General features: G+C 38.2%; 1 protein-coding gene across 7 annotated transcripts in view; it reads left to right on the forward strand.

Moving 5' to 3' along the window:
• The window catches only part of SMARCA2 (SWI/SNF related BAF chromatin remodeling complex subunit ATPase 2), a 120,238-nt gene that overhangs the window by 7,237 nt on the left and 96,931 nt on the right, over window positions 1–16,070 (forward strand). For all 7 annotated transcript variants that reach the window (XM_038169745.2, XM_038169747.2, XM_038169748.2 and 4 more), the window contains 2 exons: window positions 2,050–2,310; window positions 10,365–10,488. In XM_038169745.2, coding sequence (XP_038025673.1) covers window positions 2,086–2,310; window positions 10,365–10,488 — 349 coding nt within the window. In that variant the 5' untranslated portion in view covers window positions 2,050–2,085. The remainder of the gene's footprint in view (window positions 1–2,049; window positions 2,311–10,364; window positions 10,489–16,070) is intronic.

The raw sequence follows: 16,070 nt of genomic DNA on the forward strand, positions 1-16,070 counted from the left end.
ACATTGTGGAAATGTGAGAGACTAATTAGTGACTCTGGTGTTTTGTTATCATTTGTTTTGAACAGAGAAGCTTCACATGTATCACCTTGTTTTACCTTGCAAGTAAATAGGATCCCAAGGTAGCTTATTTCATGTGAGAATAACTTATTTAAAATAAGTTAAGAGCCATTGTTCTAATTACCTTGAATTAGGACAGAGTAGTAGCTAATAAAACATAGCAAAAGGGAACTTACAAGCAAAAGCTATTAAGCCATTTTCGATCCTGAAAGAATGTGTAGATAATTGGGGGTAAATAAGTAAACATGCTCTTGATGTAGTAGTATTTCATCTTCTCTGCTGTTTCTGGAAAGTAAAGGTTCTTGCTTGTAAAAGAAAAGATGAGTTCTGTAAACTTTGAATTTCCTACCTGCCAATATTAATCACCAATCCTCTGCTCTTCTCCTTTCCTCTTTCTGTCATGTCTTGCAGATGGGCCTCCTTTTTGCTTTGTTGGGAACATCTAGGAGGGTACTTTGCTTGTCTCCAGTGCCTGTTTCTTAATTTGACTTCCTTGAGTTTGGGTGTTTGTAGTGTTACAGTGTGGGTTTATAAGAGCAGTGTCATGACAGAGTTACACCATTTACTCCTGTTAGAAAGTAATTACTGCTAACCATGGATAGCGGATAAAATCAGATGTGGAAGGTGGAACAATCTTCTGTGATAAATGCTGTTAGGAGAGAATATGGGTCAGTGAGCCTCATAATGTGCTGTCAAAATATTGCAAATTACAGTGCATTTTAAAAAGATTCATTTTTTCACTATATTGGATTTATTATTATGATACAGGTAACCTTATTATAAACCTGTATCCAAAGTTAATTAAGCAAGCAGGCTAGGCCCATATAATGGCTAGCTGTTGCTGAAAGTGGTGATCCTACCTGCTGTTCAGTGCTGGCAGTGAATTTAATATGTCCTTTCAGAAAGTTGGTTTGGTAACCTAAGTTGTTAATTTTTTTATTTTTATTTTTTTATATAGAGTTACTTAGCTGCTCAAGTAATGAGGTCACTCTGATCAAACACATGAAAATGGGGCAGTTGGGAGTGGGGAATACCAAGAAACATAACCAATCTTGTTGGCAGCAACTACCAATTTTGTTTAAAAAAAAAAACAAAAACACGCAGATGTGTCACTGCGTTACAGTATTCTGACATTAGTAGACTAAAAGTTCTCAATATTAGACGTTGGTAGAAGTTCTCAGAAAGCTGAAGGATATTTCAAGCATTTAGCCTGCATCAATTTGTACTGTTAAGAACACAGAAATAGAAAATAGCAATGGTTGCTTTTCCAGCCTGTAAAAGCCTGCCATTTGTTCTCTGAGCCCTTACTGTTTTATAAGCCACTTGAGCTGCATTCTCTTGGCTTGTGACATCAGCAGAACCCCTCAAGTGAATTATAACTGTGTTCAGGCCAAAATAATTGTCTTTTCTGTTGTCTGTTTCATTTGATACTATGATTGCATACAGAAATAAGAAGAGAGGTCCTAAATTAATATCTAACTAAATAAAAGAAGTCAGAAGATAGTGTTAATAATACTTTTAATACTTGTTTTGCTGTGTTCCCATGGATTTTATAAGAATTTTGTTGCAGTCATATATGTTGAGTTTAGGGAAACATTTCTGAACACACATGTTAATAGAGATGTACAGCTGTCTTCCTCTGTCTTTAGCAGTACTGTTCTTGACCACATGTTTTATAATTTGATGAAAGCAAGTCTATTGAACTACAGTTTTCTCTGGTAGATATTTCTGATAGCCTACCAGCTTCTTTGTTCTGTGAGTAACATATAAATGTGCAGAAATTGAGTGAATTGTCAGAATCTTTCTCCTTTTGGGGCGCTTTTTGAAGGATGATCGGACAAATGTGCCATGTTAAGGATGATTTAAGCATTTTCTTCAGATGACAGCGTGTGTGTGTGCATGTGTGTGGTGATTGCCCGTAGATTCTGTTTATTACATCTTCAGTGCACCTACCTAATGTCACATAGAATTTCTCTTTTTGTTTGTTCTTAGAGCTATTCTGCTAATTGAAAAGGAGACAGAAAATAGATGTCCACGCCTACAGACCCTGGCGCCATGCCTCATCCTGGTCCTTCCCCTGGACCAGGACCTTCACCTGGACCGATTCTAGGACCTAGCCCAGGACCAGGGCCATCTCCCGGCTCAGTTCACAGCATGATGGGGCCAAGTCCTGGTCCACCAAGCGTCTCGCATCCAATGCCAGCAATGGGACCTACCGATTATCCACAGGAAGGCATGCACCAAATGCATAAGGTAATAGTTCATTACAAGTGAACCTTTTTTTCCTAAGAGCTTTCTCCACTGAATAAAAAAACCACACTACTTCTGCTACATTTAGACCTGCATAATTGCTATTACACTTCACTTGCAAAACTGCAGCTACGCTCTTAATTCTGTCTTCATCACTAAAGGTGATGCATATTCTAGATTAAATGCAACTTGTTTGTTCTTAGTAGACTGCCTTGAACTACAGACTGAGTGGTTTGCAAGCTTTCATTTTTAAACTGTGTGCTTTTCACTAGGTTAGACCTTGCTAGAGGAAAATAAATGGAATTACAGTTATTAAACCTTATAGTAGATCAGTCTAACCAACTTTTATTTTTCTTTATTATATGTTTTGAAGCATGTTGCTGCTATGTTACATTTTTCTGGGATTTTTCTTGTTTTCCATGAAAGTAGATTTTTAAACTTGTTTTTTTTTTGTTTTAATACTTTTAACTCTCAAAGGGCTTGTACTTACGAATTTGTTTAGTATTCTATGTTTATGAAAACCTGTTTTCAAAATATATTATGTTATGTTACATCCACCTTAGTAATGAATTTAAAATTGTGTAACGTACAACAACATGAATAGTTGGATATAAGTGGTTGTCACACTTAGAGTTACTTGTGTGCTTAGGCTATCATTAATGTCTTCTGCTTTGAGGACATTATTTGCTTGTCTGTAATTTCCTTTTTGAGACCAGTCTCTTACATACTTCCATTTTTGTTTGGTTGTGAACCAAAGCTTAAGAAATAACAATAATTTCAATTTCACTTATGTTGTTCTCTCAGAAATATGAAGTAACAGCTTAAAGAGCCAAGGTTCTAAAGGCATTTTGGTAACTATTGTTGATGCTGTACAGCATTGTTGTAAGTTGTGGTGGGTTGACCTTGGCTGGCTGCCAGGTGCCCACCAAGCTGCTCTATCACTCCCCCTCCTCAGTGAGACAGGGCAGGAGGGGGTAGAAGACACAGTGAGAAAGCTCATGGATTGAGAAAAGGACAGGGAGATTGCTGAGCAAATACTGTCACATGCAAAACAGATGCAACTCAAGATTAATGGAAGTTATTGCCAATTGATAGTAAAGTAGAGCAGGGAAAACTGGGGAAAAAAATTAAAAAAAAAAAAACAAAAAAAAACAAAAAACTACCTTCCTTCCACCCCTCCATTCATCCAGGGCTCAACTTCAATCTCAGTTCTTCTGCTTTCTCTCCCTGTGAGTAGTGCAGGGGCCTGATGAGTGAGGCAGGGGTTGAGGTTGGTCCATACCGCTTTGTCTCTGCCACTCCTTAATCCTTACTCTCTTCCCCTACTCCAGCATGGGGCACCTACCACAGGAATACAGTCCTTCCCACAGGCTGCAGCTCTTCAGGAACTGCTCCAACATGGCTCTGTCCCACGGGGTCCATCCATCCCCCAGGAGCAAACTGCTCCAGCACGGGTCCCCCACAGGTGGGCGGCAGCTCCCCCCAGACCCCCTGCTCCTGCGTGGGCTCCTCTCCATGGGCTGCAGCTCCGGCCCGGGGCCTGCTCCTGCGGGGGCTCTCCATGGGCCGCAGCCTCCTCCAGGCCACATCCACCTGCTCCACCGGGGGCTCCTCCACCCATGGGGGGGCTTCAGCGTGGAGATCTGCTCCGTGTGGGACCCATGGGCTGCAGGGGGACAGCCTGCTCCACCAGGGGCCTCTCCCTGCACAGGCCGCAGGGGAACTGCTGCTGCCTGCCTGCAGCACCTCCTGCCCTCCTGCTGCATTCACCTGGGGGCTGCAGGGCTGGTTCTCTTATTTTTTCTCAATTCTCTTTCTCACTGCTTTTCTGCAGCGAGCCTTTCTCAAATATCTTATCACAGAAATGCAACGAATGTCACTCAGTGGCTCAGCTCTGGCTGGGTTCCTCTTGGAATCGGCTGGATTTGGCTCTGATCTGACATGGGGCAGCTGCTGGGCTCTGCTCACAGAGGCCACCACTGCAGTCCCCCTGCTGCCAAAAACCTTGCTGTGTAAACCCAATGTATAAGCACATGAAGAAATTCAAATAAAAACTAAAAAATGTTTATCATAAACATATTTTAACTTTCCTCATGAATTGTCAGCTTCTTGTTGTCATTTTCACATATGGATCAGTTTCAGTCATTAGAATACTGTCCAGACAGCAGGGACATGGCACTACTGGCTTTGCATGAAGAACTATATTGTTAAAATTTCTAATAGCACAAAGACAGATGAAGTGAAGGAGGCCACAATCCAACTGACCATTTGTACTGAAGTATTGAAATTGTAAGCTCTGAGTTCAATACCTTCAGTAACTAAAAGTTTTGCATGTGAATCTTGAAGTGCATAATTTAGCTGTTAGCCAGATTTGTTATCTTCTATTAGCATTTCTTTATTTGTGAAGTCATTTGCAGTCCAAGATGTCCAAGTTCCAAGGTTTGGAACACTCTGGTGAGTGTTCCAAACACCATAGGCAGCCAGGGTTTACATCCTTCAATCTTCTCAATTCTTTCTTTTTTAAAAGATTGTGTACCTGCAGAAAAAAAGGCCAACACCAGTAATTTTGCAGTAGAACAGTTTAATACTCCACACATTGTCTTCAACTGCTATATCCTGTTTCACCCTGTATGTTCTTCAGATGTCAAATGCTATGTCAGCATTAGAATCAAATGGACAAAGTCCTTTCAGAGATTTTAGGAGCATATTACAAGTTCTGTGAACCAATATAGAAATTCTCCCAGAGAGGTAGCCCACTGAAATGTTTTGAAATAGGCACCGTGTCTGTGAAGAGTCCAGATAGCTAATTCAGAGGTGACCAGTCAGTATACTTACAGTAGAATTACTTTCCTTTTTCTATACCTTTATTCTGATAATGGGGCAAAGGCTGTAATTTTAAAAGCCCTTATTTAAGTATTGAAGTTTAAACAGCCTTGCTGTCCCCTAGTTTGCCACTTTTTGAGTTCCACCATGCCTGTTGGGAGCTGGGGGGGAGATTGAGGTGGTGGGTGAATGAGACTAAACTAAAGAACGGGTCTGTTGAACAGATCCAGTTGGAGGAAAAAAAAAGTTGTTTTTTAATTTAATTTTTCAGTCTCAATCGGTTTTCAGTCCTGTTTCCCTGTACAACTACAGAAACAGTCTATTACAACAACTAAGGGAGAGGCTGGGGAAGGGTCTGTTTAAGAAATGCTGTGAAAGTGTTCCTCTGGACCATTTTGTGTATGTTACTTGAGTGATATTCCATGCAGTTAATGTGAGTGATCAGCCACCTGCATGTTTCAGTTTGAACAAGTAAACTTCTTCTTTCTCCTTAGTGTTATTTAAAGCAGCTTGGCTTCTGTGTCATGATGTAACATCGCATTTCTGTTCTTTTGTTTTCCTTTTCCTTTTTTTTTTTTTTTTTCTTCAAACAAGCGTAGTAAAAGTGGGGGAGTGTGCAAAAAGTGTCCCAGTTGTGCAACTGTTAGTGGGATGTACATCCATATGTGCAATGGTATTGTGGTTCTCACTTCTAAATTTAACAGATTAAGTGGTAAAGCACCTTAATTCTATGTTAGATGTTTGACTAGTTTACAGAGCATAGCATGATGCATAAAAATGAAAATGAAGTGTGGAAAAGTAGGTAGATATTGAAATGATCGATATAAATAGATATTAACAAATCGTAATTCCTAAAGTTCATTTACTTAACTGCTGTTAATATGAAAGATGAAGACTGTATATTCATATAATAATCCAAAAAAAACTTCCACAGGAAAATTTACTTTTGATTTATGTAATTCAGTTTTGACAGAAACAATAAATTAGCTATTTTTCTTACTACTTCCTTAAGTAATCTTTAGACTACCAGTGATGTTGCCAAGGAAATCGTTACAGGCCTGGTGGGAACTGCTGCCTGTGGGGGACCTGTGCTGGAGCAGTTTGCTTCTGGGGGATGGATGGACCCCGTGGTACAGAGCCATGTTGGAGCAGTGCTTGAAGAGCTGCTGCCTGTGGGTAGCCCCTGCAGGATTGGTTCAGGAAGCACGGCATCCCATGGGAGGGACCCTGCATGGAGCAGGGGCAGAGAGGGACCGTGAAGGAGCGGCAGAGATGAAGTGTCGGGGGCTAATAGTAGCCCCTGTTCCCCTGCAGTGCTCAGGGGGAGGACGTAGAAGAGGGTGGATGGCGGAGGCTGGGGGAAGGTTTTTTTAGTTTGCTTTTAGTTCTCACTGCTGTAGCCTGTTATCAATAGGCAATAAACTACAAATCTTCCTATGCTGATTCAGTTTTGCCCATAATGGTAATTGGTGAGTGATTACCATTATGTCTTTATCTCAGTCCATAAGCCTTTTTTTCATCATACTTGCTTCTCCGGTTTTGTTGAGGAGTGGGAGTGAGAGGGTGGGATGGTAAAGCTTAGCTGTCTATCTCTGTGAAACCATCATCTCCACATATCCATACAGGCTTTTCTGGAGGCAGAAGATAGGGATTTATGATTTTAGTGTTCCCTGTATTATTTTTGTTGCATGGTTTACATTAGTGAAAAAAAAAATGTATTGTTCTTGAACTTGAAAAATTAAGAGGGACTTCGTGTGAGATGGCATTCTGGTGATTTATATGAGATTAACAGAACTGTTGGTTAAATCCCTACTGCAAGGACAACTACAGTCAGACTGCCTGTCTATCAGTGATGTGGCTGTGTGGTTAGGTGACAACACGTTGCTATTTGGTCTATGTAATTTTTGTTGTTAGTGTAGAGAATGTGTGGTCTAGAAGAAACCTATTTTGATTCTTAATCTTAGTCTCTGATTTCAAGGCCCATGTTTTATTTGTTTACAAAGCAAGTAGGAGGAAAAAAAAAAGACACCGTAATCTGCAGTTTATCTGGAAATAGGTCAAATCGTGATGTAACACTCTTTATGAGAAGACCTTACTTAATGAAGAGTAAAAGCAGTGTAGGTAAAATGTTCCTTGTATTTTAGGCAATACGTAAAGTCTGCAAGTTTGCCAGCTTTGCCAGCCATGTAAGTATGAGCTTACATGTAGTTGAGACTTATTCCTCATTAGGTCTTAAGGAAGCATTGCGTAATATATCTGTCCTGTTCTCTGTACCTGTTCTTACTTACAGGGACAATAATAGTAATATGTACTCAAAGTTGTGTATGTCTCAGCTTCCTATTTCCCATCTGTTCTGTCATATTAAAAGAAAAATAGAACACACCGATGTGACAGTAGTGCTGTATTGCTGGTACAGGTTATATTTTTCATGCCAACAATGTCTTTGTGGAAGACATCTCTAATTTATACAGGACAGAAGAATTCACAGAAATTGCTTTGTGTGTGGGATGTTTTCTGTGATTTTTAACCTGTTACATAGGTTTAAAGTTATCTAACTTTGTAACTATATAGTGATTCAAAAAGGTTTTGAAAAATAACCATTTTTCAAGTTATATAGTCCTTGCCTACGTGGTTTTGGAGGTGTTTTTTTTCTTCCCTATAGACGGTAGAGGTTCTTTTTGATTAAAAATATTCTTGAAAGCATAAGTCTCTTTGCATTTAATCATTGATCGTTGAAACTAGTTTTGCCTTGAAAGAAAATTGTGCCATCTTCATTTTGTTTAGCTTTCAAATTTAAAACGGATTAATCAGTTCTATTTTTCCTTACCTGTTTCTAATGAATTTCACTTTTAGCTTTTCACATTATAATTTCAGCAAATACACAGAAGCAAACCCATTTTTGCTATACTTGTGCTCCCTTCTGTTAGACTAGAAACATTTCAGTTTGCCAGTTGTTATTTATTTACTTATTTTAAAACACATATTTTACAAAAACTGTTATTTTCATCAACTCTTCCCACAGAAGTACTCCTCCAATTGACGTGTCTGTGTATGGTCATGTGCCTATCCTTCCATTCCTTTTTTTTTTTTTTTAATTCTCTTTTTGAAAGGACAGCTGTAGGCATGTATTTGTCTTCCTTTTCACTGTTGCTCTTCATTAATGCTAGCCCCATTTCCCACCTCCTGTGTGCTAGTACTTCTGATGCTCTGGATGTGTGTGCCATGTCCCATCTTAGGTCCTTTCAAAGCTGCCAACATCAACAGAGGCTTCACTGTTGCCATCCATTAGTTCAGTGCAGTGACACCCATCCCTGCTGTCACACCACAGAGTATACAGTCACAGCCCTTTGTTCTCGAAAACAGATTCAATTTTGTGCACAGTGTCTTCCTTCTCTTGGAGGCCCTGAAGATTTAGACCTGAGCATATGCCCCGATAAAATAGGAATGGGTCTGGTTTTACAGGTGTTTTGGTTTGTGTAGTACTTAGCTCCTGCAGGCAAAATGTGAACTGAGCATTCTTGTCAGCGTTAGTTGTCTATAAATAGCTGAGAAGGGACAGGGAGAGAGCTCTTCATGCTCAGAAAATGGCATTGGGTTTTACTTGGTCAGCACACTGAACCTATCTCTACATTACTACTCCACAACCCAAGTTCATGTAATCAGAAATAGTCTATCAGATAAAAGATTTTTCACAGACGTTTTTATAATGTAATGACTAAAGAATTTGTTGAAACAAAAATCCATTTTACTTCTCCTTTTCTTGGTAAGTTTCCTGTTTTTTTATCCTTAGTTTCTGGCAAGGAAAATGATGGTGAAATACCTCAAAAGTGCTGACTAACCAAAAAAAAAAAAAAAAACAACCCTCTATTTAAAGATAATTTCAATCAAACAAAATTATTTCAATGGAAAACTGAAAAATTATTTGTAAATCCTTTATATAAAAGTTAGCTTTTTTCCTTTTTCTGTATAAAAGGATAATGTTTCTTTAATTCAAATTTAGTAACGTGTAACAAATTTATCAAGGAGAGGAAACATTACAGTGTTTTTCTGTAACTTGTATAGCTTTTTTTTTTCCCCTGTAACTTCTTAAACTTTTTTATAGCTTCTTATGCATTTTCTAACAACTTGCATTTTCCATTGGAATACTTATTCCTACGTCCCTTTTTTTTTAAAAAAAAAAAAAAAAAAAGTATCATCAATATGTAGGTGTACATTCGGAGAAAATGGGCTGCAGGGTCTATGTTTATAGTAGGGCTTGCAAGACAGTATTTAGTGTGTGTGCAAGTATGTGTTAGAAAGGCATAGTTTCATATTTCTGTATAGAGAAGGTAAGTGATGCCACCCTTTCCTTTCCTAATAAAAAGCTGTGCAAACACTCTTAAGCCAGTAGTTAATAAGCATTAGAGATCCGGTATAATTTTTGCTTTCAGGTAAACTTTTTTAGTTTTCTTAAGAGGTGTCTTTTCCTGCTTATATTACTTTTCCTGTGTTTCATATTCGGAGTTTTGAGGTTTCTATTAGGGAGCAATTTCCAGTGCCCTGCGTGCCTTCTGCATATTTTTGTAACCGCAGGCTGTCTTCTCTTTGCTGTCTGAGAAGGGCTTTTGGTCCTGTTTTGCGTTCCAAGTACCATGGGAACTGTAGTTTTTGAGGAGTGAATGAGTTGACAGTGACTATAGGGAGCACAAGTTTTTGAGTAGAACAATGTCTTCCCTTCCTTGACTGCCTTAACCTCTACTTTGTAGGCAAAAATAGGGAACCTCCTGCAATGATATCTTTATGTTTGAAGAGAAACAATGTTTGGGGCATTCCAGTAAAGACTGAAAGGGCAAAGTTTGGACTAAAAATAGCTCAGGCCAAGCCACAGGCTGTACTTTAATAAGTTGGTGTGTGTTACACAGCTTTGTAATATGAGACCAATACAGCTCATGTGCTTGTATGTGGATGGTTTGCCTCCCTGGTGTTGCCAAACAGTTCATAAGGAAGCAAAAAAAATACACAAAAAACCTGTCAAAAGAGAAACAGAAAGGGGACAAGCGCTCCAGTGGTGCTATGTGCTTCCTGATATGTATGATTCCAGGGATAATGGTTCCCATTGTATTTATTTTGAATGTCAGATAAGAGAAGTTTGTACTTCACGGTTATTTAGATTTTAACTTAAACTCCTTTACGTTTTTATAGTGGATTTACACACTGTCTCTGTTTAAATACTTTTTTTTTTTTTTTCTCCACAGTCCATTGATGGCTTGCATGAAAAAGGAATGGTTGAAGATGTTCACTGTGGCTCCATGAAGAGTATGCGACCTCCTCACCCTGGGATGGGTCCACCTCAGAGTCCAATGGACCAGCATAGCCAAGGTTTATACATACTGTGCATGCTCTGTGGTTTTGGGGCCCCGTTATGCCCCAAAGAGTCAGTAGTTCTGTGGAACAGATTTCTAATTATTTCCATTCAGCTTTGTTTGGAAAAAATAAGCTTGTATCAAAGGGGAAGGTGAATAACATACCAAGGTGAATAACGTCTTGTCTGGAGTGCTCATCAGTCATCCACTTGAGGAAAAAAAAAACAAACAAAACAAACAAAAAAAAACCAGACATTTTTGTAAGGTTCAACTCAGTGGTCTGTGATTGAAACCCTAATGCGTAATGCATCATTTGACCTCCCTATCTAGGACCATGAACACTAGAAAGTATTGTTTTTCCATTGCACCTCACAGTATTGGTTAAATGAAAAATTACTTTTGCATTTAGGTATTCGACATTCAGCTAAAACTTTCCCATTGAATTCAGGGGGATGGAAGCATGATGATTTGAGAGCAACGTTTTACCTGACTTTGCATTTACCTGGCCCCGTTTTAGGGCCATTTCTCTTTAATGTTTTCATAAATTACTTGGATGTAGGACTTGAAGGCATACTGAATAAATCTGGATGATGCTAAACTGGGAGGAACTATTGACTCCCTTGAGGGTAGAGGGGCCTTGCAGAGAGAGCTTGACAAAGCTCAAACAGAGCTGGACAATCACCAGTTGTATGAAACTTAACAAGAGCAAATACAAGATTCTGCACCTAGGTAGAATCAACCTCATCTATACATACAGATGGGGAAGAGAGGCAGGAGAGGCACACTGGGGGTTTTGTTCAGCTAGCTGATGACCATGAGTCAACAGCATGCCCTGGCAGCCAGAAGGGCCAGCTGTAGCTGCAGTGCATCAGATACATCACTGCTAGCTGTTTAAGGGAAGGGATTGTTCTGCCCTAATGTGGCCTTATCTCCAGTACTGTGTGATGTTTTAGAGAGTGTCCAAAACAGGGGTACAGAGATGGTGAAGGGGTCTAGAGGGCGAGATGTATGAGGAGCAGTGAAGTCCCCTGGAGCAGAGCAGAGCAGGCTGAGGGGAGGCCTCATGGTGGCCTGCAGCTCCCTCACGAGGGGAGCGGAGGGGCAGGCGCTGAGCTCTGCTCTCTGGGGACAGCAACAGGACCCGAGGGGACGGCATGGAGCTGGGACAGGGGAGGGTCAGGCTGAGGGTTGGGGAAAGGTTCTGCACCCAGAGGGTGGTCGGGCACTGGGAGAGGCTCCCCAGGATAGTGGTCATGGCACCAAGCCTGCCTGAGTTCAAGAAGTGTTTGGACAATGTTCTCAGACATACAGTCTGATTTTGGGTGGTCCTTTGGGGATCCAGGAGTTGTACTCAATAATTCTTGTGCGTCCCTTCCAACTCAGGGCATTCTATGATTCTGTATACCTTTTAGAAAGCGTGGCGTGGGGGGGAAGGCATAAAAAATAAATTCTGCATCTCATCAGAAATTATAGCAACAAAATTGTGGATATAGAATATGTGCTCATATATGAGAGTTATAAATTATAAATGAATTGGTAAACTGTACATGGAGTTGTAGATATATATAATCTATGTAAATTGAACATGCTGCTGTGAATAACTAATCTTGAAATAAGGACCACTGAACTTAGAGCAAGTCTCAATCAAGAGTTTTGGAAGTAGTGATTATTACAGTCTACTAAGATACAATCAACTGACTCTTTTTGTGGTAAGAGGATGTGCTTTGATGAGCAAATCAGAAACATTTCTAACGTAAATCTGCAACAATTTTGTCATTCTGCTCATAAATTCATATTTGCTGTTTCCATGGCAATTACTGTTCTGAGATTTTTTGCCCTTTTCTTTTTTTTTTTTTTTTACTAATGATAATTACTAAAACAAGATATGCAACTTTATTACTTTGATTATGTTTTGTTGTTTTTTTTTTTTCCCCTTGATTTTCAGTGGCATGCTAGTCACGTGGGAGGAATCTCTTACAATCTGAGACAGATTGTTACATTTTTATTTCAGTCATACTGCAACACCATGCTTTACAAAAACGTTGGGTATTAATTTATGGGAAAACTTAATTGGTATCTGTCTCCTCAGCAGTTACTCCTTTCCACTCTTGTTGCCAAATGGCAGAAAGGGTAACATTCCTGACTATTTGCAGTGACATACTCCATTTAACTGAATTTGAGCTGTGTTAGAAAGTGTGTTCAGCTTCTGTGAACTTTGGTGCTGGAGGTCCCAGTGTTGATATTAGAAGTATGAAATTTACTGTAAATTGTTAAACTGCTAAACAGAGTTATTCAGAAAATTAAATCTATGTTTAGATTTGATTTTGTAAGAGGAATGGGGAGAAATTGCAAAAAGCCCAATATATATGTGACAATGTTGTTTTTTTCTTTAATTATAATTCTTAAAGAGATATAAGTGGACTGAAACAATTTCCTCAGTTTTTCTGGAATTTAGAACAAAGTAAATGTACTTAGGGTGACACAACAGTGACACGTAGACCTGTTTGAATAGTGTGGGTGGTTTCGCTTTCTATTGGTAAATGAAGGATAACAAGTGTAGGTATTTAAGGTTTGGGGACTTAATTTGTATGTATTTTTAATTAGAAACCCGTATTTGTTGCACTTCTCACTATAAAGATACACCAATTTAGTTATTTTATAAAATTCACCATGATTTTGCTAGTCTGCAAACAATGATTGTTGTTCCTACTGTTCTTCAATTAGCTGCACTTTCTTTTTGGATTTTTTTCCTTCCTTTTAAAGATGAGAAAAGTTGTGTTGGGTCACCTTATCCATCTGCCTGCCAGCGTAAGACCTCTCAACAGTTTATTTCTCCAGTCCTAGTTTTAAATTACTTGCACACATGGGGCCTCTATGTCTTTCTCTTGGCTGAGAGTTTCACAAGAGACACTGGCCATACCTCCAAAAGGGAAGCTTTTATATATTGCTTACCTTAAAAAAAATTTTGTAGGCTTGATCCAACATGAATGTATTTATCAATGTGCATTTTCAGGTATTATGCTTTTCCACTGTTATTGCGAGCATGTACGTGATTTATTTTTTAAAAAATAAACTTAAATTTTTGTCTGAAATGACAGTTAAGGTGAATGCTATACTGAACTAAATTTCTTCAATTCTGTATCTTTCTCCTCAAAATATTCTCTTACATTGATCTTTTTGGATAAGCATGTAACCTTCCAATCGGGTTTAGCAGAAAGTTTTTATGTATATGATCCTCAGGCATCATCATCCTTCAAGTCTACTTAATTTTTAGTGGAAGTCAAGATCTCTTTTAAATATTGCAGTATTTGGAGTGGTAAAACTTTGACTCTTTTATCTACCATTTGTTGTTAGACTTTAGAATTCAATTGTGTTCTCTTCTGTTTAATCGTAGCATTAAAAATGGAGGGAAAAAAGGTCTTACCTTAATTTTTAGCTTTCTAGTTCTTCAGCTTTGTAACAGATGAGGAAGTTGGTCTTTGCTTCTGTTAACTAAAGTGAAATTAAAAGCAATTAGAGCAGAAACTTATACGGTCTGCCTTTCAAAAATACTTGTGTTTGGTGAAGTGTTACGAATAAGATTTCTTCTGTTGTCAGTACTGAAGAGAATATGCAATTTATGACATCTTATGATGCATTTCTCTCAAAAAAAGTTGGTGTCAGATGTTTTTAATCACTTATACAGTTAAGAAAGCAGCACTTGTTAATTGCTTAAAAATTCAGAAAGATTTCTGATGTAGTTTCACTAATCCCACTGTGGGATTATGGAGAAGACATAATCAGAATCAGTCCCTCCTGCATAGATAAAGCACAATGGGGACCGAAGGAGGGAAATAATCATGAGAGTGATTAAGAATCACCATCATTGAAGATCTTCAGAACTTACTTAGATGAGACCTGGAGAAACCTGATACTTCGAGTTACCCCAGCTTAGATGACATCTGGGGCTATTTGACCTCCCTTTGCTAGAATTGTATGTCTTCTACTATGTGTAATTTTCAGAACTATCTGTTATTTTTTGCCACCTCATAGAACTCCTCTGTTGCAAGTGTTTTGCAACTTTATCATTCAGTGCTTTTGCTGTCTTCTGTTATGAAGATTAAGCTAAAGAGTTTATCCTGTATTGAAGATAAAATTTTATGTGGAAAATGTAGAGGAAGTGGTATTTGATATTTCATCCTGAAACAATGATGTAGAGATTTTAAAAACAGAATGTTTACTGTGGGAATTCGTGCATGCCACAAAAATGCATTTGACGAGCTTCATGGCAGATGAAAGTTTGTTTGCAGAGTTAAAAAGGATGTCTTTCTTAACTGTACACAAACATTCTTAAGCCTTGTGTCTTTAATATTTTCTTTCGCAGCATATGCTTGTTAAACTCAATCTTCATGAGTCTTCATGTGTCCTTATTCAGAGCCCGTATGTACACACTTACCTGCAGTAGAGTGATAAGATAGGTATATAGTTTATGAGGATAGGGCAGTTAACTGTATTATTTCACATCACTAAATCTTCTGAAAAGTTTTAAACTTAAAAGGGAAAACTTGCATATAACCTCTCAAATTTTAGGTCCTCTAAGTGCTACATTTTACAGCCTTTACAAGATGGAAAGGCCTTTGTTCTTTTCTGAGATATTCTATTAGAATTGTTTTAAGTCTTAACTCTTTCCAAGCCTTTTTTCCTTATTACTAAGATCTTAGTACACAGGACTTTGAGGGAGAATGAAGGTGCAATTAACACACATCTAGAAAATTAAAAGAATATTAAAAAAAAAAAAAGCATATTTCCAGAGACTCGTCTCTACAAACTAGTCGCAGAATTGTAGCTGGAACTGCCAGGACTTGAAACAAGTGCTCAAAATCATGTCCGACAATTCTCATTTCTGTAGTACAGATGGATTTCAAGATCCTGGGTTTGAAATGTGTTAATGATTAAGGAATATATAACTTGGAAAACGTTGAAGGGAAAATAAACTGTTTTTCAAAAGGTAGTTTTGAAAACAATTTAATTCAAAGTAGGTGTTATTTTAAAGCAAATTCTGAGATTATAAGTGTTAATAGTATTGGATAAACATAGCAATAAATCTTGCATTTTTCAGGTATAAAACAATAATGCAATTTTGTGGTGGTGTTGTGGTGTAGTATTTGTTGTCTTAAAGCAGTATTCTTAGCAAGAGGAATTTCTAGCTTCAGATTCTAATAAAAAAAATTAAGGCAAAATTAACTGAAAGGAGATAAATAAGTGAAGTAAACTTAAGGTAATTTATTGTTGATTTTATCACTACTAATAGGTGGGTAAACAGCTTTTGTAATGATCTAGTAAATAACTTCAGTGACTAACTTTTGAAGATTTTTTTTTCTTGAACTCATCACCTTACTTTCCCTATTTTTCTCTTAAATTGTTTAATTTTTCTTATTCTTATCAAAATCTTCTTTCTGGTCTTCATCTTTAGTTACAAGATTGAACCCGGTCCATTTCTGTCTTGTTTTATTTGGCCTTTCTCATTACAATACCTTTACTCCTCTACCGTACTTCAATCTCATTTTCCATTTTTGAGGAGAGATCCTCAAAATCCTGTGTTCTTTTTCCTTTATTTAG

This window comes from Anas platyrhynchos, chromosome Z (assembly GCF_047663525.1).
Source record: "Anas platyrhynchos isolate ZD024472 breed Pekin duck chromosome Z, IASCAAS_PekinDuck_T2T, whole genome shotgun sequence".
Lineage (NCBI taxonomy): Eukaryota > Metazoa > Chordata > Aves > Anseriformes > Anatidae > Anas > Anas platyrhynchos.